The sequence below is a fragment of the Aquila chrysaetos genome, chromosome Z (assembly GCF_900496995.4).
Source record: "Aquila chrysaetos chrysaetos chromosome Z, bAquChr1.4, whole genome shotgun sequence".
Classification (NCBI taxonomy): domain Eukaryota; kingdom Metazoa; phylum Chordata; class Aves; order Accipitriformes; family Accipitridae; genus Aquila; species Aquila chrysaetos.
The window spans coordinates 16,474,043-16,496,273 of NC_044030.1; the positions used below are offsets into that span (position 1 = coordinate 16,474,043).

At 41.7% G+C, this 22,231-nt stretch overlaps 1 protein-coding gene across 4 annotated transcripts in view; it reads right to left on the reverse strand.

Moving 5' to 3' along the window:
• Positions 1 to 22,231, reverse strand: part of DGKQ (diacylglycerol kinase theta) — a 102,412-nt gene that overhangs the window by 28,470 nt on the left and 51,711 nt on the right. For all 4 annotated transcript variants that reach the window (XM_041120888.1, XM_030004832.2, XM_030004831.2 and 1 more), the window contains exons 8-14: positions 10,787 to 10,887; positions 9,048 to 9,271; positions 8,120 to 8,210; positions 3,769 to 3,823; positions 2,536 to 2,597; positions 2,112 to 2,262; positions 1,210 to 1,248 (exon numbers count right to left, since the gene is read on the reverse strand). In XM_041120888.1, coding sequence (XP_040976822.1) covers positions 1,210 to 1,248; positions 2,112 to 2,262; positions 2,536 to 2,597; positions 3,769 to 3,823; positions 8,120 to 8,210; positions 9,048 to 9,271; positions 10,787 to 10,887 — 723 coding nt within the window. The remainder of the gene's footprint in view (positions 1 to 1,209; positions 1,249 to 2,111; positions 2,263 to 2,535; positions 2,598 to 3,768; positions 3,824 to 8,119; positions 8,211 to 9,047; positions 9,272 to 10,786; positions 10,888 to 22,231) is intronic.

Consider the following 22,231-nt stretch of genomic DNA (forward strand, 5'->3'; position numbering starts at 1 on the left):
AGAATCAATTTAAGATCTTTATGTTGGCTTAGGTCCTGTATAGGGAAGTTGGGTAAGAAGGGAAGACAAAAAGGAAAAATAAAATAAAATAAAATACTGACAAGTTAGTTTAAAGTAAGATACTTAGTGAGGAGGAAAATGGGGCAGGACAAGATCAAAGTGCGTAACAGACAGCATATGAGATGTAAGCTGGTAACACAACCAAAAAAACCTGAGAGTCAGGAAGTTATCAGAAACATAAAAATACTCAGAAAGTAAAAAAACACAAAGAACAGTAAAAATCACATACAAGCAGAAACATCTAAAAAACATATGCTGGTTAAAGTAAGCTGTGACATGAGAAGAGTATCAAAAAACCAACTATTCTCCATTGACAAATATAAAAAGGCGGCACATCTGAAAGCTTTATGGTTTTCCTTACAAAAAGCCAGTATTAACTAGCCATGTGGAGACAGCAAATACACAAAGGAAGCACCCATCAGTCTTCAAAACCATGCTACAGAAAGATTCATTTAGCGGTCACATGAAAGTTCAGCCTGCCAAAGGACGCGAAACATCTTGGATATGGACACCTTAACGTACAAAAGACAAATTCCACACTTTAAAGTTTTACCAAACGCAAATCTCCCTCTGACCACTGCACTATAGCTGCACAGAGCCACTGCTGCTCCGGCTCTCAGAAGCCTCACAGCTTCTCCAACCTTGCTGAAACAAAATTTGCACAGCAAAACCAAAGCAACAGCTCAAAGGATGAATGCAGAGGTGAGTGTACTGATTTTCTTTAGACTTCCAGCCACTGAACCCCCACTTAACACCATCCTAGGAAACAGTAATTGTTAAACAATGCCATCAAGTTCAAAAGAAGTACCAAATTTTAGTATTTTGGAAGTCAAAATAAAGAGAGAGCACTTGAAGGCTTTTTAACAATTCAGTGGTGTTAGACTATTCAGTTGAAGTGCAACTTCAAAATTAGTTTTTATGATGAATTATTACCACTTTATGGTACACGAGACATGAAGCCAACCTTTTAGTATTTTTTTTTAATAAGGTAACACTAATCCACTGCCTTTCATAAATACAGTGCTACATTTTATCTGAAGGGCTTTTTGCTTATGCAATAAGACTAACATACTCTGAGCTTAGAGCCTCTAGTATTAGGCTGCAGTTTTGAAAATAGACGTTTGCAAGGCTAAAAATCTTAATGCTTACCTTGTGCTTGATAAACATGACTCACAGATACTACGTTTGCTGCAAAGGGTAAAAATATAAACACATAAAACCTTGGGTACATTCAGAGTAAATATTTAAAGTATTTTTAAAAGTTACATAAATATAATATAAATAAATATTAAAAGTTATACAAATACAGGAAGAATCTCCAGCTAACACTTTCCCTCCCCTAAGTTTACTTTGCAAGTTAGAAAACTAAACTGATTTTCGTAAAAGGTGACTATGAATTCTTTCTGGCATTTAAAGTTTAATTCCTCTTGAAGTCACATAAAAGATTGGGAAAAATGCTTTGTTTCCTGAAACAAAAAGCATGACACATTCCTGACACTGTTTATAGAACAAGCTGGTTGAAAGAGTATTATGAAAAATCAATTATACTTCTTTGAAAAAGAAAAATAAATTCTTTTCACTGACTGCTTGTCCATATGCGTGTGCATGCACTGCTCATATTTCTCCATGACCAGGCACAGAGCTCACGAACAACGTGGAAGACAGCCCATGAAAAAACGTCAGAGGTTAATAAAAGCGAGGAACATTCGTGCACAGGGAATTAAACTGCACTGCCATAACTTGAATGGTGTAAGGTAGGTACAGTTCACTTCTAAAAAGTGATGCTTTTCCACTAAAAAAATGGCATGGTCACATAGATAGAGCTCATGTAATATAATAATAATTCTGTGAATAATGAGCTGTCACACTTCTCATGCAACCATGAACATGTTAAAATTAATAAAAAAGCCCCCTGTGAGAATACAAGGCAGACTGATTTTTCAAATAAGGTCAGAAAACGTTAAGAAAAAAATAATAAAAAGGAGCAATATATGCTACTACATTTTATTCTGTATAAGTGAATATATCTCAAAATGCACCTGTTTACTTACATTTAATAGCTAATTCTTCCTTGAGAATATTTGTGTATTCTTCAGGGGAAAGCTGAGGTGGAAGGCCACCAACAAATAAATTTACTCGTACAATGGATTTACTATTTTCCACAATGTAAAATCTTGTTTGATTCATCTGACGTATTGAAGTCTACCAAAATAAAGAAAAATAAACGACGTGACATGTGGCAAAAAGATATCATGAAACCAAATCCCAAATAGTTCTGAACTTAGCAATCAAATCCTCTACGGCTAGAGAATATCACAAACAGAAACAAACTTCAGTCCAAGCACTTAGCTTCTCTACAGATGAGCCAGCTTGGGGGGGCGGGGGGGGGGGGGTAACTGATTACTTACTTTTTCTGTAAGAAAGAGGACTCCCTACTTGCTATAAAAAAGGATCATATTTCTTTTTCAGATTTACCTTTCTTATGTCCTTGAGTCTGTTAAGAATCAGTTCCTGATTGTCCAAGACCATGCGCTGAACTAAAAACAGCAAAAACATTAATCATGTTTGAAAGCACTGTAAGTTATTACCAGGCTCAATTAAACAAAAACAATACAAAAAAATTTAGGGGAAATTCACAACTCTGTGTACAACCAACATTACGTAAAGGACCACACAGATCTGAACTACTCATTATTCAACAGAAAAACCACTTAGGTGCTTTGAACAGTCTGATGTTGTTCACAGCTCTTATACACCACCATCCTTTAAAAAAATAGGGAGAAACACCTTGAAGACACCCAATAGACAAGCAGTACTTTGGTAACAAGCTAAGTGTTTCACAGAAAACTTTAAAAGTACATTCCTTGGCAACTACAGTAATAAACAACTTCTGTATTTTATTAAAATATTAAAACAACTGTAACAACTTCCAGCTAAAGTGAGGTTGTAAATGATGCTTTAAAACAGAGCACCAGAAATCAACCAAGACATGACATTCACAAGGCTGCAATAACCTTATAAAACAACTTACTGGTAACACTCACAAACCAAGCAAAGTATCAGGCCAGTATTTGAACTACAAAGGTATTTACTTGGGCGTGGCCAGGGCACAATCAGATGACTTCAGTGGCTTTATTTATCTCTCCATGCAACCTTACAAATAATGAAGCACAAAGGGATGTGAACTTGGAGAACACCAGCTCAGCTCCTGCAGGATCACAAACCTCTTGAGCAATGCTAGGACTGAGTATTTCTATACTTCATAATGCAGTTGGACTGCAATTGGACTATCTCAGGACTCAAATTTGCTCTTGTTTGGGGGCAGCGTCAGGGTGAAAGAGAAGAGAAGGAAGGGAGCCACTTGAATGTCACAATTAATCTTTACTAAATAACTGCAGTTAAGAAAATTATGTCAGTTAAAGGCAGCTCCCCAAAACAAGGCTCTTCGCCAAAGTGTCAATACCCACCAGAAACCACTAATAAACCCTTTATGTGGTAATGAAGAAAGAGAAGGGAACCATATTCCCACAGGACACACAAGACCGAAAAAACCAACATCACTTCTGATTGAGTATTTCAACACAATGGTGAAGTTTCATTTGTGAAGGCATTTATTGTAAAAAATTAATTGTGACTATGTTAAAAGCGGGAAAAAAAAGCTAGAAGATCAGTTACAGATGTGCATTTGGCCAATGCTCCTTCACTTACCTTGCTTACTGCCCATAAGCACTTCCACCAATTTGAAATTCTGGAGGCACTCCGTCTGCCAAAAGATGCAACATGTAAATGTAGTTTCTGAATGAAATATAATTTTGCCAGATGTTTAACATTAACATTATGTTACACGCTACACACACAGAACCACAATGTACTTCCCCTAACCCATTCCTCCCGAGCCAGGGACAATCCTCATTTTACACACTCAGCCTCCCACATATGGCTTCAGGCTCCCATGCCCTTAACTACATCAGCATCCTTGCAGGCCCATGGTGAAAGGGCACCTCTAAAGCACAGTTAACTCTACCCCCCTTCAGTGACCAGCAGCTCAACAAGGATATTTTCAGAGCATCCTTCCAGAGAAAGCATGCAGGACTGGGAATGAACCTGCTCTTTGAGAAGACGGCCCAGGAACCAGGCTTGGCAAAAGCAGGCTGACTGGTCCCCATCTCCTGGGGCACTCCACCAGCACCCATAGAACGAAACCCTCTTCACATGTGCCACAGTCCCTTTTCCAAACTATACTGCCAAGGACCACCCAAGTCCCTTGCAGCAGGATGAGAAAAGCCAAGAGTTGAACTAGGATTACTGCAACCCTGGAAACATGCGACACTCAGGATTGAGGAATTCTCTTAATTTTTGACCTTGATACGCAGAAGACAAATGATCTTGCTTTACATGTCATGAACAGGGGTGTTAAAAGCCTCAGCTGCCTACATTTGGTTTGCCTGAAATTCAATGAGAGCAACTTGGAGAGGATCTTCAGCAACAGCAAATTCTGGATATTAAAAAGATATATCCTGTATGTGCTTCTTCATACAGAAAAAGGAGAAAACCCTTTAAAAAACTATCAATATCAGAGAAATTGCAATTGAGCCATGGAATTAAGTCTCTTACAACCTAAAACTAGCTTCCCAAATACAGAGATGTGAAGATCTTTCCCGGAGTACCCAACCATCCTGTTTGACAGTTGCTTTTTTCAGATGAGACAAGACTTCAGAGAAGACTTTCCAAATTTTGTTAAAAGGTCCACAGCACTTGAGAAAAAGCACTGAAATCAAATCCTAGAACCATCCTATGGTGCAAAATGAGCTGCATGCACCACATGTACATGTAGGTGTACACCTAGACAGATCTACAATTATCACCTACTGCAGATAGCTAGCCACACACATATTCCTACCTACCCTGTAAATAACCACAAAAGGCAGTGGTTGCCCTCTGTGAGCACGGCTGTTCCCTGGAGCAGTGGAAGCATGCTGATCTGCTGGCGTGCTCACAGGCCCCAATTACTGAACAAACTATGCACACTATAGCTTCATGCCTCCACACCTGTGTGTTTGATTGAGACTGCCAGTGTCTTGGCACACTTGCAAATTCTAACATGTTTCCTAAAAGTCATGCTATCTTGGCACCAACTGTAAGAAAGACAGGCAGACTGAAAAGCAATCTCTTCCAAGCAAAACATGTGTATCTACAAGATTACAAGATGTAGCTAATAATTTCTAATGAGGTGGGAAGGAATGTAGATGGTAAAGAACGTGGGTGCCATTCAGCCTTGAGTTCTTCCTTGTAGTCCTTGGGGATTACAAAGATGCTGTTTGCCACTGTAGAGAGAAAATTCTTGTGGCCAAAGCTCAATTAGAGTTCAAGCTGGCCAGGACCATGCAGGACAACAAAAAGGGCTTTTTAAAATACATTAACAGCAAAAGAAGGATCAGGTCCATTACTTGATGAGGTCGGTCACCTCACAAATAGGGACACAAAGCAGAGACGTTTAATGCCTTCTTCGTCTGTCTTCAACACCAACGATGGGCCCTGGGACCCTTGGAGACCTATGTTGGAAGACTGTGACTGGGGAGATGATAAACTCCCAGCCAACTCTGAACTTGTTTGAGACTTGGTGCTCCAGCTGGATGCACGTAAGTCTATGGGGCCTGATGGGATTCATTCCAGGGTACTGAAAGAGCTGACCGATGCCATCATGGGATTTCTCTCCATTATTTTTCAATGGTCTTGGGAGTCTGGAGAGGTCCCACTTGACTGGAAGCTGGAAAATGTTGTCTCAGTTTTCAAGAAGGGTAAGATGGAAGACCTTGGTAACTACAGGCCTGTCAGTCCCACTTCAGTGCCTGGTAGAATTATGGAGAAGGTTGTTCTGCAAGTTATTGAAGAACTCTTGAGGGACAACATGGTCATTTGTCATAGCCAGCATGGGTTCAGGAGGGGAAAGTCTTGCTTAACTAACTTAATTTTGTTTTATGACAAGGTCACCCATCTAGCTGACCAAGGGAAGCCAGTGGATGTGGTCAGTTTGGATTTTAGCAAAGCTTTTGATACTGTCTCTCACAGTATCCTTCTGGATAAACTGTCCAGTACACAGCCAGACAAGTCCAGAACACATTGGGTTAGCAACTGGCTGATGGGTCAGGCTCAAAGGGTTACAGTAAATGGGGTTACATCAGGCTGGCGGCCAGTCACCACTGGGGTTCCCCAGGGCTTGATTTTAGGGCCCATGCTCTTTAATGTTTTTATAAATGATCTGGATGCAGGAATTGAATGCACATTAAGTAAGTTTGCTGATGATACTAAACTAGGAGGAGCTGTGGACTCCCTTGAGAGTTGAGAGGCCTTACAGAGAGATCTGGGTAGGCTGGAGAGCTGGGCAATCCCCAATCATATGAAATTTAACAAGAGCAAGTGCCAGGTTCTCTACCTGGGATGGAGTAATCCTGGTTATACATACAAACTGTGGAACGAGAGGCTGGAGAGCAGCCCTGCAGAAAGAGATCTGGGCATTTGGGTTGATGGCAAGTTGAATATGAGTTAACAGTGTGTCCTGGTAGCCAAAAGAGGCAAGTGTGTCCTGGAGTGCATCAAGCACAGCATAGCTAGCCAGTCAAGGGAGGTGATACACTCTACACTGTACTGGGATGGCCCCACCTCGAGTCCTGTGTGCAGTTTTGGGCGCCGCAATATAAGGAGGACATCAAAGTATTAGAGTGTGTCCAGAGGAGGGCAACCAAGATGGTGAAAGGTCTTGGCGGCAAGACTTAGGAGAAGCAGCTGAGGTCACTTGGTTTGTTCAGCTTGGAGAAGAGAAGGCTGAGGGGTGACCTTATCGCAGTCTACAACTTCCTCAAGGGGGCTAGCAGAGGGAGAGGTGCTGATCTCTCTCTGGTGACCAGCGATAGGACACGAGGAAACGGAATGAAGCTGCGTCAGGGGAAGTTCAGATCAGACATTAGGAAGAGGTTCTTCACTGAGCGGGTGGTTGATCACTGGAATGGGCTCCCCAGGGAAGTGGTCACAGCACCAAGCCTGTCAGAGTTCAAGGAGCATCTGGACAACGCTTTTAGTCATATGGTTTAGTTTTAGGTAGCCCTGCAAGGAGCAGGGAGTTGGACTTGATCCTCCTTATGGGTCCCTTCCAACTTGAGATATTCTACGATTCTATGATTTCTTTTGCAGAGCAGTGCAAAGAAGTAGGAGACAAGCATGATCATCCTAACAGTGACTGTCAGTTTCCCAATAAGGTAAGATTAGCAGTGTGGTCACATGCAAGTGTATTTTAAATATCTGTTGTGGTTTCAGCCCAGCTGGTAACAAAGGACCACGCAGCCACTCACTCACTCCTCCAGCCCCCCTCCGGTAGGATGGGGAGGAGAATCAGAAAGGAGAAAAGGAAAAAAAAAAAAAAAAAAAAAAACGGAACCTTGAGGGTGGAGATAAGGACAATTTACTGGGACAACACAAAAAGAGAAGTTACAACAAGAACAATGGTACTAATACAAGAATATACAAAATAAGGGATGCACAGTGCAACTGCTCATCACCCAGAACCCAACGCTCCGCCACTTCCCCCACCGAAAGCCGAGTGAGAGAGAGCTCACCCAGCCCGCTCCCCATTTATATACTGAGCATGATGTCACATGGTATGGAATATCTCCTTGGCTAGTTCAGGTCAGTTGCCCTGGCTGTGCCCCCTCCCAGGTTCCTGTGAAAATTAACTCTATCCCAGCTGAACCCAGGACAATATCTCAAGACATAAACAACCAGAAAAAATATACTGCATGCCAAGAATCATTGTGTTCATACAAGTAAATCTGCTTGACCCAGAAAGACTAATGGTAACTTCCAGTACAGAGCAACCAGGTCTACCATCAAGACTGCAGAAATTTTTGAGCATCATACCAGACACAAGAGATCATCTACCAAATATTAACAATATTTGCATTAACCATGAATGGACTGATTTTAATTTTTCTAAGAGAAAAACATACACACCCTACTGCAGGGTCAATCTGGTGGTATATGGACAAGCTTATGACCTTTCATTTACCTGCCTTCCAAGTAACGGAAGCACTTCTTTGATCACAGTCTGTGTAGTACTATCCTTATTTACTCGTAGAGAAACATATGCCATTCCCACCCTAAAGACAAAAGAAATACTTATTTTAGGACAATCATTTGATCTATCCCGTGTGTACCTTTTTTACCCAAGTGGCAAATTTTCTACAAGGGTAGGCAGAAATTTGTATTAGTTGAAAAAAGTTGTTCACTGAGGCTCATGGCACGTGCAGTATTAGCCCCACAGACAAGCAAAGATGTTCAACTGAAGGAACTGGTCACTACAATTGTAGCACTGCAAATTAGTTTCTTCCTATACACAGAATTACCTGCAAGTCTTTTGTAAAAAATGGCAATGTAGTTGCATTAGTAAAATGAACAAATGTTTAAATTATATCCCACTGCTCATAAGAAATGAATACATCACCAGCCAGTCTTGTTTCCACTGCTAAATACGCTTAAAATGTATATTGTCTCAGTGGTAAATGGCACAGATTTTTTTTTCTTTATTTTTTCCTCATATTCTCGTATCAGAAGTTACACTAAATTCTTCCTACTTAATATTTCTTGCAAAAACCCATCAAGCTTTCAAGTGACATGTGTATGTCATCATTTGTTTACATATGCAGTTAATGTAAAGTTGCATGTTCTTGGCCAAATGCACCATAATAGAACTCCACAAGTCACACAATATGTTCCATGCGCATAAAGAAACCCACAAGCACATTTCCAGGTGTGGAAATTAATACCATGTATATCACTCATTCAGAAAAATAAACAGAAGAATCCTGAAATACAGAAAAAACTACGTTTTCTGTTATACTTGTGCAACTTCAATAACTGAAACAGGTCAGGCTAGGCTACAGAGGACAAATGGAACCAAGCAGGATAACCTTGTGATAAAGGAGGAAAACACTCACTTCAGCCAGGCAGGATAAATTCTGATCACTTCCTCATCCTTTGGTTTGGCTCTGATGATCCAAGCTTCAGGAATGGATTCCCGGAATACCGAGCCCAAGTTGCTGTCCTCTGCAGCACTGTTCCTGTTGATAACATCATCAGACAGAAGTGTCTGCTGCGTAAAGGTCTGAAGCTCATACTCCTGCTGGTCATCATTTATGTAATATGTCCTCAAAGCAGCCTCCTACAACACAGCAAGATAAATTAACCTTTTCCTGAAAAGACACCTTTAATACCTGTCTAGCATAGACATTTATAAATACCTGACTTATGGAAGCAACCTTAAACGTGTGTTCTAAGTGTTTGCTATTTATCGATGACAAAAAGCAAAACAAGAGCGAAGTTTTGAAAACAAATTTTAGTGGAAGACACAAAAAGAAAACTTGGGGATATCAATGGATTTGAACACAGCCCACAGTATTTTTGTCAAGTGATAGTAATTTTAAACTCCATAGATCAAATATAAAAATTCAGCACCAATAAAGCTACACTCACTGCATGCAAAATTTACTCCACAAGGAAAATGGTAAATTACACTTGATTGTACCCAACTCTGCATATTCAATCTTCTTGCACTAAGGGGATGCTGACAATTAGTGAGCATTCTCAGCCACAAGGCTGCCCTGAACCCACACACCTGTGAAGAGGAAAGGTGAGGGCTATCCTTGGAAGATGCAAGCAGTCACAGGAATTTTACATCCATTACTGGCCCATGCCTGCAGCACCTCTGCTAAAACAGACGCTGCAGTGAATCAGCCCAGTAAGTCACTTACAAGAATGGGTATTAATCTGCCCTGGTATTATGAGCAGCAGCCTGATAAAATATGCTTGAAAGGCAAGTAGCACTCCTAAATAGAAGTGTTTTCAGCACTGTACAAATTTTTCCTTGAAGATCTTTGACATGCTGAACACTACAAACCATTTTCAAAACTCCTGTTGATTTTGAGCACAGTATCAATACAAAAATCTTAATGAGCTGTAGGTTTAAATTCAAAATTCTGATGTAATAGATTCTCCAGATTCCTGTGACAAGTTCTTTATGACTTTGAGTCCTCACAATGCTCAATTCTACTGTGCACCACCGCATAACCACTCTGGGCTTCATTTCTGCACAGCATGGGGTCTCTGCCCAGCCCAGTAAATTAAGATCTGTACAGAACATTTGATTTAGTACTGAGTCATGTTTCCACCCCAGATGGAGCACTGGAAAAGCTAGGAAGTGGCCACTACGTGACAGATAATTCATTAACTTTTACAGCCAAGGAGTGGAGGTAACCATGGCATGCTTCAGTCTTCAAAGCTGATTAACTAAAGTGCAGTAGTGGCAGCTGTCCAGGATAAACATCAAACCACTAAATACTACAGAAAAGGAGCAAGATCTAAGGAACTGATTATCCCGTACTGCTCATAACAGTAAAATCAGACTTCAGTGTCACATAGGGAAGGAGAATGACTGCTTAACATGTGATATGCTGTGGTCCCCATTATGCTACAGGTATGTAGGCCACCACTTCTTCAGATGCTCTAAAGTAAGAGCAGTACATGAAGAAGTCAAATTGCATTGTAATGTTATAGCCAATTTACAGATTTTGCTGTTGTTGAGTTACATTTGTAATACTGCTAGCTTTTGACTACTATAATATACAATCATATGCCCCTTTATCACACCAGAATATTAACCTTGACTGGATTATCTTACCACAACTTCTTCATTTTTTGCAATCCTTGGAACTGAAATCAGTCGAAATTGATTGCGTTTCACTGCATCATTCCCATCAAATATCTTTAATGTTTGTTTACCTGAATGAAAACAATTATTGTATTTCAATAACACACCCCTCAAATCATAAAGCTACCTGAATAGGAAGCATATAATGGAACTATTAAAAACCTTTTAACCCACTGAACTGTTTCTTCACCACAAGCTTTGAGGCTGAATCTTTTCATTTTTCTTTTGTTACTGTTCACGTGAAATGGGTACATTTGCGGAGTAAACTGGGAAGAGTATGTCAAGTAATCATAGTTTCATCCTGGCTTTTGATAGAACTGTTTATATATAACTATATTGGTTATGTTATCACTTCTTCATCCTCACCATTCAAGACTGCATTTATTATTGATCAGTTCAGCAACTTGAAAACCAAGACAGAGTGCCATTGCCTTCAGAACAGCTCCCAGAGCACTGCCAGTTCTCAGAGCATCCTTCCAAAGAAAGTCCTTAAAATAGCTGGTTAACTGTACAGACAACAGGAGAAAATGCAGGAACAACAGAAAAACTAGAAGAAAGAAGGTACAGCAAATTAAGAACTACAACCTTTTGCTGTGTTTCATTTCACTAAAGCCTTATCAAATCCATGCCCAAGTCATGCAGCACAGGTTGTTGCACAGACATCTCTGAAAGGGTGAAGAGTTAAGGATTTCAGGTTTGCCTTTCACAAAGATGAGTTAGGACTCAGTCTGGTACTGCCTACTGTATGACAAAGCTTTTCTCTTATTTAAGTGACTGTTTTAAAAGCAAGCTTGCAGGAGGCACCCATGGATGAGCAAGGAGCTCCTGACTTAACTCCACCATTAAAAGCACGCGCACAAGAAACAGAAGCAGAATTGGGTAGGGTGGAAGGAATATAGAGACACTGTCCAAACATGCAGGGATGGGCTTAGGAAAGCTAAAGCCCATACGGAGCTGATTCTGGCAAGGGACACGAAGGGCAACAAGAAAGGTTTCTATAGGTAAATCATCAGCAAAAGGATGACTAGGGAAAATGTGAGTCTGCCCTGTGAATGGGAATGGGGACCTGGTCTTAAAGGACATGGAGAAGGCAGAGGCACTGATTGCTGCCTTTGCCTTGGTCTTTACTGGTAAGACCAGCCATCAGCTCCTAAGAGCAGTGGGAAAGTGCAGGGCAAGGAAAACATACTCTCAGTGGGGGAGGATTAGGCTAGGGAGCATTTAAATGAACTGGACACGCACAGGTCCACAGGTCTGTCGCAATGCATCCATGGGCGCTGAGGGAGCTGGCTGATGTTGTTGCAAGACCACTCTCGATCATCTTGGAAAGGTCATGGTGGTTTTGGGGAGATTCCTGAGGACTGGAAGAAAGCAAATACCACCCTTACTGTCAGGAAGGGTGGGAAGGAGGATCTGAGGAACCGCAGGCTGATCAGCCTAACCTCGATCTCTGGGAAGGTGATTGAGCAACTAGTCCTGGAAACCATTTTTAAACATATTAAGGAGTAATCAGCTCAGACCTATCAATGGAAATCATGCTTAACCATGATGGTCTGGGGTCTGACTAGCTGGAAAACAGCTTGGCAGAGATACCCTGGGGATCCTGGTGGACACCAAGTTGACCATAAGCCAGAAACATGCCCTTACACCAAAGATGGCCAACAGCATCCTGGACTGCATTAGTAATAGCATTGACAGCCGGTTGACAAAGATGATTATTTCCCTCTGCCCAGCCTTGTTGAGACCTCATCGCGAGACCTGTGCCCAGTTCTGGGCTCTTCAGTACAAGACAGATGTGGATGTCCTGGACCAAATGCAGGGAGGGCCCATGAAGATGATGATGGGACTGGAGCATCTCCCATATGAGGAGAGGCTGAAAGAACTGGGAGTGTTCATGCTGGAGAATGAAGGATTGGGGCGGGAGGGAGGGGTGTGTCTTAATCCATGTGTATAAGTAATTAGTGGGAGAGTGTAAAGGTGAACAGACAAGAGGCAATGGGCACAAACTGAAACACAAGAAATTACATTTAAAGCCAAGGAAAAAACTCCTCTACTGTAAGACTGGAACAGGTTGTCCTGAGAGGGTTGTGAAGTCTCTATCCTCAGAGATATTAAAAACTCAGCTGAACATGACCTCCAAAAAAACTGCTCTGATTGACCCTGTTTGAGCAGGGGGTTGGCCTAGATAATCTCCATACTGCCTCCAACTTCAGCCGTGCTGTTACTCTGTGAAGGAAAGCCTGTACAAGGGATGCTTGTACAAAGAAAAAGACAAACAGAATAAATAAGATCATAGCATCATAGAATAGCTGGGGTTGGAAGGGATCTTTAAAAATCAGCTAGTCCAAACACCCTGCCATGGACACCTTCTACTAGACCAGGTTGCTCCAAGCCCCATCCAACCTGACCTTGAACACTTCCAAGGATGGTGTATCCACAACTTCTCTGGGCAACCTGTTCTAGTGTCTCACCACTCTCATCGTAAAACATTTCTTTCTTAAGTCCAATCCAAATCTACCATCTTCCAGTTTAAAACAGTGCTCCTTGTCCTGTCACTACAGACATTAGTAAAGAGTCTCTACATCTTTCTTATATGTCCCCTTTAAGTGTTGAATGGCTGCAATAAGGTCTCTCTGGAGTCTTCTCTTCTCCAGGCTGAATAACCCCAACTCTCTCAGCCTGTCCCCATAGCAGAGGTGTTCCATCCCTCTGATATTTTTGTGTCTCTCCTCTGGACCTGCTCCAATAGGTCCATGTCTTGTACTGGGGACCCCAGAACTGGACACAGTACTCCAGGTGGGGTCTCACTAGAGCGGAGCAGAGGGGCAGAATCACCTCCCTCAACCTGCTGGCCACCTTTCTTTTTATGCAGCCCAGGATATGGTTGGCTTTCTGGGCTGCAAGTGCACATTGCCAGCTCAAGTCCAATTTTTCATCCAGCAGTACCCCCAAGTCCTTATCTTCAGGGCTGCTTCATCCTTCATCCTCCAGCCTCTGTTGATACTGGGGATTATTCTGACCCAAGTGCAGGACCTTGCACTTGGCCTTGTTGAACTTCATGAGGTTTGCATGGGCTCCCTCCTTAATCCTGTCAAGGCCCCTCTGGATGGCATTCCTTCCGTCTAATGAACTTACTGAGGGTTCACTCAATCGCACTGTCATTGATGAAGATAATAAATAGCACGGGTCCCAGTATGGACCCTTGAGGGACACCACTTGTTACTGGTTTCCACTTGGACATTGATGGAAAGCACCAAGGGTTTAAGCAGGAGGCAAAAGAAATAAAATCCTAAATTGAAGAAGCAAAAATTACTGCCTTTCTAAATGGTATCTACAACATGACAGAACTTTGGGCTTCTGGATTTGCAGGTTTACTTCTGGCTCCTGTCAAGAAGAATGAACTTTGGAAGCACAGCTCTAATTTCTTCTTTCCTGTACGACTATTCCTCAAGTACTCTTCTGAGAGTAGTTATCTGAAACCTTTTACAACACATGTTTAAGAAAAAATAATCACACAATTTCCACATGCAATGTACACTCTTTATAGCAATGGAAAGTGAGTTATTTTACTGGAGAAGCAAGCTTGGGATATATATGATACATCAGGACTTTTCAAGTTGGTTTTTTTTTTATATGAAAAGTAGTATTACCAGGCTTTTCAGTTTTCCAATTATGAACTTAGTGGTTGTGTCTGTTGTCAATCTTTTTTTTTAGTCACAATATAAGAACATTTAAATATAATCACTTCTGAAGTATCTTTGAAACTCTATTGCCATTGCATTGAGACTATAGCACACATCAGAAAGTGATCCATCCACTCCTTTAAAACCTGCTGGATTAATGTCAGAAAAAGTAAGATTCTTTTAGAAACAGATTTCTGTCACTGATCTCCATAGTGACTTTAACATCGACAAATTTTAACCAAAAGACATACTGTGTCCTGGGTGACCTTCTTTAGGGCTAACACAACTTGAGAAAACACAGCAAATGCTGGTTACTGACACCACAGCCAATGTTCTGACTATGAACTTTCATAACATTATCAAAATCCCTACTGTTTTCTCTAGCAATCCAGAGTAGACAACGATCTGAGAATAAAAACATCCAACCAAGTTTTAGAACTTGTTTTCATTTGAACTGCCTTTGTAGTCTGCTCTTGCTAGATACTAGCTAGCCTGAGAGAATCCCTAGCAATTTTAACTGGAGATTTTTTTATGAGCTCTCCACTTCTCAAGACCAGCCAAAGGTGGCAAAAAGTTGGGTTGACTCTTAAAATAAGCTGGTTGGCAAGGAGGAGTTTAGATCTACAGACCGGTAGTAATGCCCTAAGTTCAAGCACATTCCTTAGCTAAATACACAGTATGCTCAGTCCTGCTTTCCCGAAGGTAATCTGGTTATCTGTCACACAAAACAAGCTCAATTTATCAGTGAAAAATCATATTCAGCTTTGTCACTGTCCTCCTTACAGGGCTCACTTTTACCACAACCTGATGAAAGATGGCTTTCTTGCACATGAACTTCTGAGGACACATTAACAAAAGAAGAAACAGCTACTTATTTGACCAGAACTAGTCATCCAGAAAAACGCTTCCCAACTAATTCAAGTGTACATCCACAACACGAAAGTTAAGGAGTGTCTTATGCCAGTCTGATTTGTTTAACCAGCCTTGGGAGGAAGCTCAACTACAATCACTTTTAAAGTTAGATAAAGCTTTTTCTCCCTCCTGTTCCAATTTTTGAACAATAGAAAATGATCCAATTATAGAAGTGAAGTCTACATACCACTACTAAGTATAAAAAAAATCTTTTTTTGCAAGATGCACATATGCAACAGATCCACATAACAGATTTTGATATTTAAAGGAGTTACTGCCTGTTTTATAATACTGACACTCAACTGTCGAACGTCTTTTATCTTTTCTTGTTGGATCAGATTACACAGTATCAGAACTTTCTCCTGAAAAACACATTACTTTTTTTCTTATCATGGGATACTGAATTGAAAAAACCCCTGTTCTTCATGCTTATGCTTTTCAAGAGGAAAACAACTACAAAAAGGTCAACTCCAGGCATAATTTACCAAACCATGGAATTTGATTTTGGAGGCTAAGATACCAACTTGTCCTGGGAAAAGGACAAACAGCATTTGATGAGTCCAAAGTTCATGCCCTTTGAGTTGCAAATCCCCACAGACAGGACATAGCTTCTGAAAAGACTTAGGCGCAGCTTGTGGCAGAGATAGGAAAATGATGTAGTCCTGAATATTTCTGCCATTGAAGAAAGCTAGAGACCTACACCAAACATATTGGTGGAATTTACTCTTATAAGACTAAATTCTAGCAACACCGCTTACCAAGAACCATTCTTCCCAGTAAAACTTGTGCTATCCATATGCTTTCTGCTCTCCTCTAGTCACTGCTACTTCAAATTACAATAGTGTGGACTGGCAAATTTTGGTTTATTTCAGTGTTACCATTCACAACCTACAAGGCAGCAATAAAGCAGGTAAGAATTGTGTATTTTTTCTTTTATTGGTCTTGAAGAGAGTCTTTCAGAATCCCAGATTCTTCCTTTCTCCAGCTATTCCTCTTCCACGGGAGTATGTCACTTCTCTGAACTTGCTTTCATGAGCAGCTCAAATCCCCCTAGTTCTAAGACAGTTTTGAAGCACAAAGGTGTGTTAATAGCCATCCTCCCATACTAGTAGCCACCTCTTCACCCTTCTCCTCCAGGGTGGTTTTTAGAACTTCTCCAAGCATCTGCCATATGTGTCACCGCTCGACCTAGTTTCACATGCTTCTCTGTCTAGCTTTAGGACTCCAAATCCATTTAAATCATGTGTCAGAGGAACATGTGACCTGCTTAGTTATCCGTAAGCGGTTTTAGCAGAGTACAATGAAGGCTGAATATTTTCCTAAGTACGTTTAGAGGAAAAATCCCTCAAATCCACACATGCTGTCTTTGCTTCTTCCTGAAAACAGTTTGTTCATGCTTGCAGAACTACAGTGAAGGTCTCCTCCACACTGTCAGCAGGTTTGGGACAAGACATAAGCAAGCACTAAGTCAATGACTTGGGTCTATCTATGATGCAAAGATGTTTTTCTGAATACAATGGCCTTGCTATTTCTTTACCCAATTATTTGCTAACAGGTGGTAGATAAAAGTTCTGTATGTTGCAAAATGTGTGAGAAACTGCTTTTGGATGGCCTTGCAGTTTCTGAGGAAGATAAGGACTTTTAGCCCTCTTAGATAACTTAGCTTAGAAGTATCCATATGGATTACATCAAAATGTAGGCATAGATAATAGAATCACTAATGAGCACTCTTTAGGATAAGATGTATCAAACATGCAGAAGATCGCACTGCACAGAATCATCCGAGAAGGGTCAAACAGCAGACAAGTGAAGAAGACTACTGAAGACCACCAGAGGACTCCTGAAGACCACCAGAGACATCGAGTACGCCTGCGCGAAGGACATTTACATATGATAATGAGTTCCTGGAAAACTAATGAATATGTAAAACTTTTCTCGGAAATCTGATGAATATGTATATAGAACCTGTATATAAACTATACAATTAGCCTGACGAGGTGCACACAATAGGAGGAGAAATCCCCTGTGTGCCCAGCGTGGCAATAAAGGATACCTGCTTAATAGTCTTCCGACTATTGAGTCCTGATTTCGGCTTTTCACGGCATCATCTATTACAAAAACATTTTAACTCCCTTACTTGGCAGGTGAACAGCTACCTGAGCAGAGCACTGCCTGGTAAAAGAGGGGCCATGGAATGACATGCTGTGAACAGAATGTTTGCTGACAGCACCGCAACCTCCATTTCTCTCCTCAGACAGATTCCTCTAAAACCTCCTTCAGAGAGGGTTTTCTCTTGATGGCTGCATTTTGTCCTGCGGAAGACAGGCATACGCTGAAGCAGATAGTTCACATGCAGCCAGTGAGAGCTGAGACACACTCACAGCCAGAGACATTCCCAGGTCAGGGCCATGCTCTTTGCTGTTCACACATCCCTGTCTGACAAATGAGTTGCATGCACATGGCCAGAAAGTCTGGTGAGCCCTCAATACATCTCCTGAAATGTGTCTTGTACTCATTTCCAGTGGGCTGCTATGGAGAAACTGTACCCAAGCACCAAGACTAGCAGGACGTTAAACCAAAGAGAATGCATGATCACATAAACAACCCAAAAAGCATGGATCTCCATGTCATTCTTAAGTATCTATGGTTAAAATTTTAATCTGATAAGCGTTGTCATAAGGACCCCTAAGGCAGGGAATAAATTAACACTAGCTAATAACATTTGTGAATAACTCCATAGCCTTTTGGCAATGATGCTACAGAACTACAGGAAGGTTTTTTTCAATCTTTCTTCTTGAGGAGATTTTCCATAAAACCTCTTTATATTTTCAGGAAGTAGTTAAGAAGAGGTGCTTGCTTTCCCTGAAACAGACATCCAGAGCAGCCAATGTTTTGACTACCAACTGGTATGAGACATCAAGGATGAGGGGGGGAAGGGATTCAGGAAACAAGAGAGGGACAGGCAGACCAAAGGGGCAGCAACAGTGGGGAGTAAATGTTGTGCTTGGGGAAGGAGGGGAACTGGGAGACACAAGATGGGGAAGAGCATATAACGCAACTTGGTAAGAAGTGAGAGTGACAGTGGGCATATCAAGTGTCAGGAAAGGCAGATGAAGGATCTTGAGGGAAGGAGAGGAAAGGAAGATATGCACAATGGGGAAAGTGGAAAAAAAAGAAAAGTAACGTGTGATTTTTCTGATCACTCATTTTTCTTTTCCCAGCAGTTACAAGCAATTCAGCCAGGAAAAGGAAATACACAACCTCTTCCAGCACTTAAGCACTAGTTCATTCAAGACAGTTGAGCATGATAGTCTTTTTCAAAGTATCTTCAAATGCAGGTGAAGCAAACTGCCTTGGGGAAAAAATGTTTTCAGCATGACACCAGGTACAGCAATTCAACTTGTAAATGAGTATCTCTTGAAGTACCACTGAACAGAAGCTTTTGTGAGGAAAGAACTTGAGGACATGGAGAAGCAACATCCCTCACCCACTACCTATGATGGATAAGCTTTAAAATAAGTAAAAGCTGCCTAGGCCTCACTATATAGTAGTCAAGTACCCTCAGCTTTTATTGATTCCTGGCAAGCAATTAGGGCACAATCTAATGTCTTTTCATGTTCCCAGATCCCTGCAGATTGACACACAAGTAAGAGCTCTTAATAACTCATTTTTTTATTTCTGAAATTACTGAGATAGCTCCTCTGGGATTCATTTGTTGCATACATATGTCGTGGTTTAACCCCAGCCAGCAACTAAGCACCACGCAGCCGGTCACACACTCTCCCCCCACCCAGTGGGATGGGGGAGAAAATCGGGAAAAAGAAGCAAAACCCACGGGTTGAGATAAGAACAGTTTAATAGAACAGAAAAGAAGAAACTAATATAATAAAATGACAACAGCAATAATGAAAGGATTGGAATGTACAAATGATGCGCAGTGCAATTGCTCACCACCCGCCTACCGGCACCCAGCAAGTCCCCGAGCGGCGATTCCCCGCCCTCACTTCCCAGTTCCTATACTAGATGGGACGTCCCATGGTATGGAATACCCTGTTGGCCAGTTTGGGTCAGCTGTCCTGGCTGTGTCCTGTGCCAACTTCTTGTGCCCCTCCACCTTTCTCGCTGGCTGGGCATGAGAAGCTGAAAAATCCTTGACTTTAGTCTAAACGCTACTAGCAACAACTGAAAACATCAGTGTTATCAACATTCTTCTCATACTGAACTCAAAACACAGCACCGTACCAGCTACTAGGAAGACAGTTAACTCTATCCCAGCTGAAACCAGGACAACATACAAAAAACCAACTTTCCCCCTGTCCACCTCCACTAGGCCTTCATCTTACTATGAAATAATAGGAATGATTTTCAAAAGTTTGCCTTTGATTTCTCAAGCTTGACAGATTACATCTGTGGTTGCATCTTAGCCGAGACCAATGAATTCTGTCTCCAGCAAAACAAGAATAATCTGAGCTGGTTGAAACCTAGCTCAACATTGCATCTCAGAAAGGACAGACACCACACACCCCTGAGAGGCACCCCTAAGGAGCACTTTTAATCCCCTTCTTTACCTCCACTCCCAGCTATCTGAGGTCTGTCAATACAGAGCAGTTTTATCATTCCTAGAATGACCAAGAATTATTTTAGTATGAAAATGGACTTTGGGGCTCAACTCCTTCCCCAGGCAATACAACTACACTAATGACAACATTCACATGATGTTTATCCTACTATCCCTGTAACATTCAGTTCTCCTCAAGTTAATTGTTCACTGTGTAGACAAGTCCTTAGAAGCTAGCTCATGTTCTCAGGCACAAGGATTTATAGTCCTCTTCCAAACCTGCTCTGTAAGTCTGTTAGATCTATCATCTCAGAAAGTGTAGGGTTGTTTTATGGTGGTTTTATGCTTCTGGCTTCAGTATCTGGCTAAGTGATTGACTTAACACATTTAAGCTCCCAAAATTAAGAATTAAATCTTCTAACTTTACACTTCACTCAACAAGCCTACTACAATTGCAGTGCAACAAAAGGGAATGCAGACCACTAATTCAAATTTTCTTCCAGTATTATCTAGAGACTTTGCATCCTTTCCTACTGGCTTCCTTCCTACAGAAAAGCATGTCTTTACAAGTCAATATTATTCAATTTGTTCTGTTTTGTTTTCACTGGTTTTATAAATATGCATCTGCAAAACGTGGAGAGCTGGAATTAAGAAAAGCTACAATATTCTGGAATATAATTCAGTTCAGACACTCCTGAGGGAGAGCATGGTATCATGCCAAAAGATGTGGCAGATCTACTGAGTCAACACACAGAAGCTAATGAGCAGCTCACTCTTGACCCGTATTACACAAATGGCATTATCTAGAGATGGGTGGAAGAGGTCCAGCACGCTACAACCGTGCCTCTGTCATGTTTCATTTGATAGGGTATGACTCCCCCCACACAAAGAGGCACAGAAGCACAATGGCTGGCTGGTGAACCCCAATAATTTTGTGAAAGAAGTTATCAGAGAAGCCATGCCCTGCCCTGATGCAAGGGCATCAGCTCCAGGGGCTGGGGATGGGACCCACCAGGTGAGTCCACAGGAGAAGTTCTGTGGGTCACCACACTGACTGAGGGGGTCACTCAGTTTGTGGGGCTCTATGAGATGCATGGGAAGAGTACTCTGGGATTGTACAAGCATTGTTAGGGGATGTTTAGGGGAGGAACCAAAGGCAGAGGAAGGGAGGGATCAGGGTGGTTTGGGGAGGAACAAGTATGGGAAAATGGAGGGATAAGGAGATAAAAGAAGCTGGTCACACATAAAGAGGTTGCTGCGTGGTGTGCCTGCCTGGCCATGCCCTGCTCCTGATCAGCATAGTCTGTCCTGTCTTCTCATTAAATACTATTTCTAACTCTTTGTGGGTGTGGTTTCCACTCTCCTGCATGTACGTCTGCATATGGGCTCCTGCAGCACCAGGAACTGAAGCAGGACTGCAGGTCACTGTGACCCATGTGTCCATGGTGCCAGCAACCAGAGTGACAGCTGTTGTGTAAGCACCAGCAAACATCAGGCTGGACTCACTGGCATGCAAGGTAAGTGGCCCAGCAGCCACATGTGCACGTGTCTGAGTGAGGCACCATGACTGCTGTAGGGACCAAGGAGGCCCAGGATGACTGCTGGAGAGACCGTGGGGGCTGGGGGTCCACCAAGAGCTTTGGGGGGAGGGTGTGTGTGTGCATATATGTATGCACACATACACGCACGCATGTATACATATACACGTATATATATCAGAACACGTATATGTATAAACACACACATTCCCACTAACACACCTTCATCCTGCTCAGCCACAGAGGGGACAGGATGCTGCAGCAGCTTCACCTCTAGTGGGGTACCAGATTTGGAGACCCTAACATCATTAAACTAAAGCTTTCAAACATTTCATCTTTTCTTTTGGCAAATGTTAAAGAGACATTAGAATCACTGCCTACTTACTGAGTTTCCTAATCATAGCAAAGTTACTGGGCTTATTGACTTCTGTTTTGTGAAAATGTATTAAGAGGAAGCAATTTGTTTTAATGCCACTGTTCTATTTAAAATACAAGTAACGATTCTTTACATGAGCCTTGAAGATGTACCATCTATTGCTGCTTTCTCCAGTCCACACATGGACACTGTATAGGAACAAAAGACATATTAAAGTTTGTATCCTGCCCCCAATTTTCCTATCTTTTTTCCTTCTTTTGGGAAGGCTGCCTAAAGATGAACTGTTGTGCAGTAGTACTTTCAACCAATCCACCTGAAATATCTGGTACATAATTTGCTCTTTTTGAC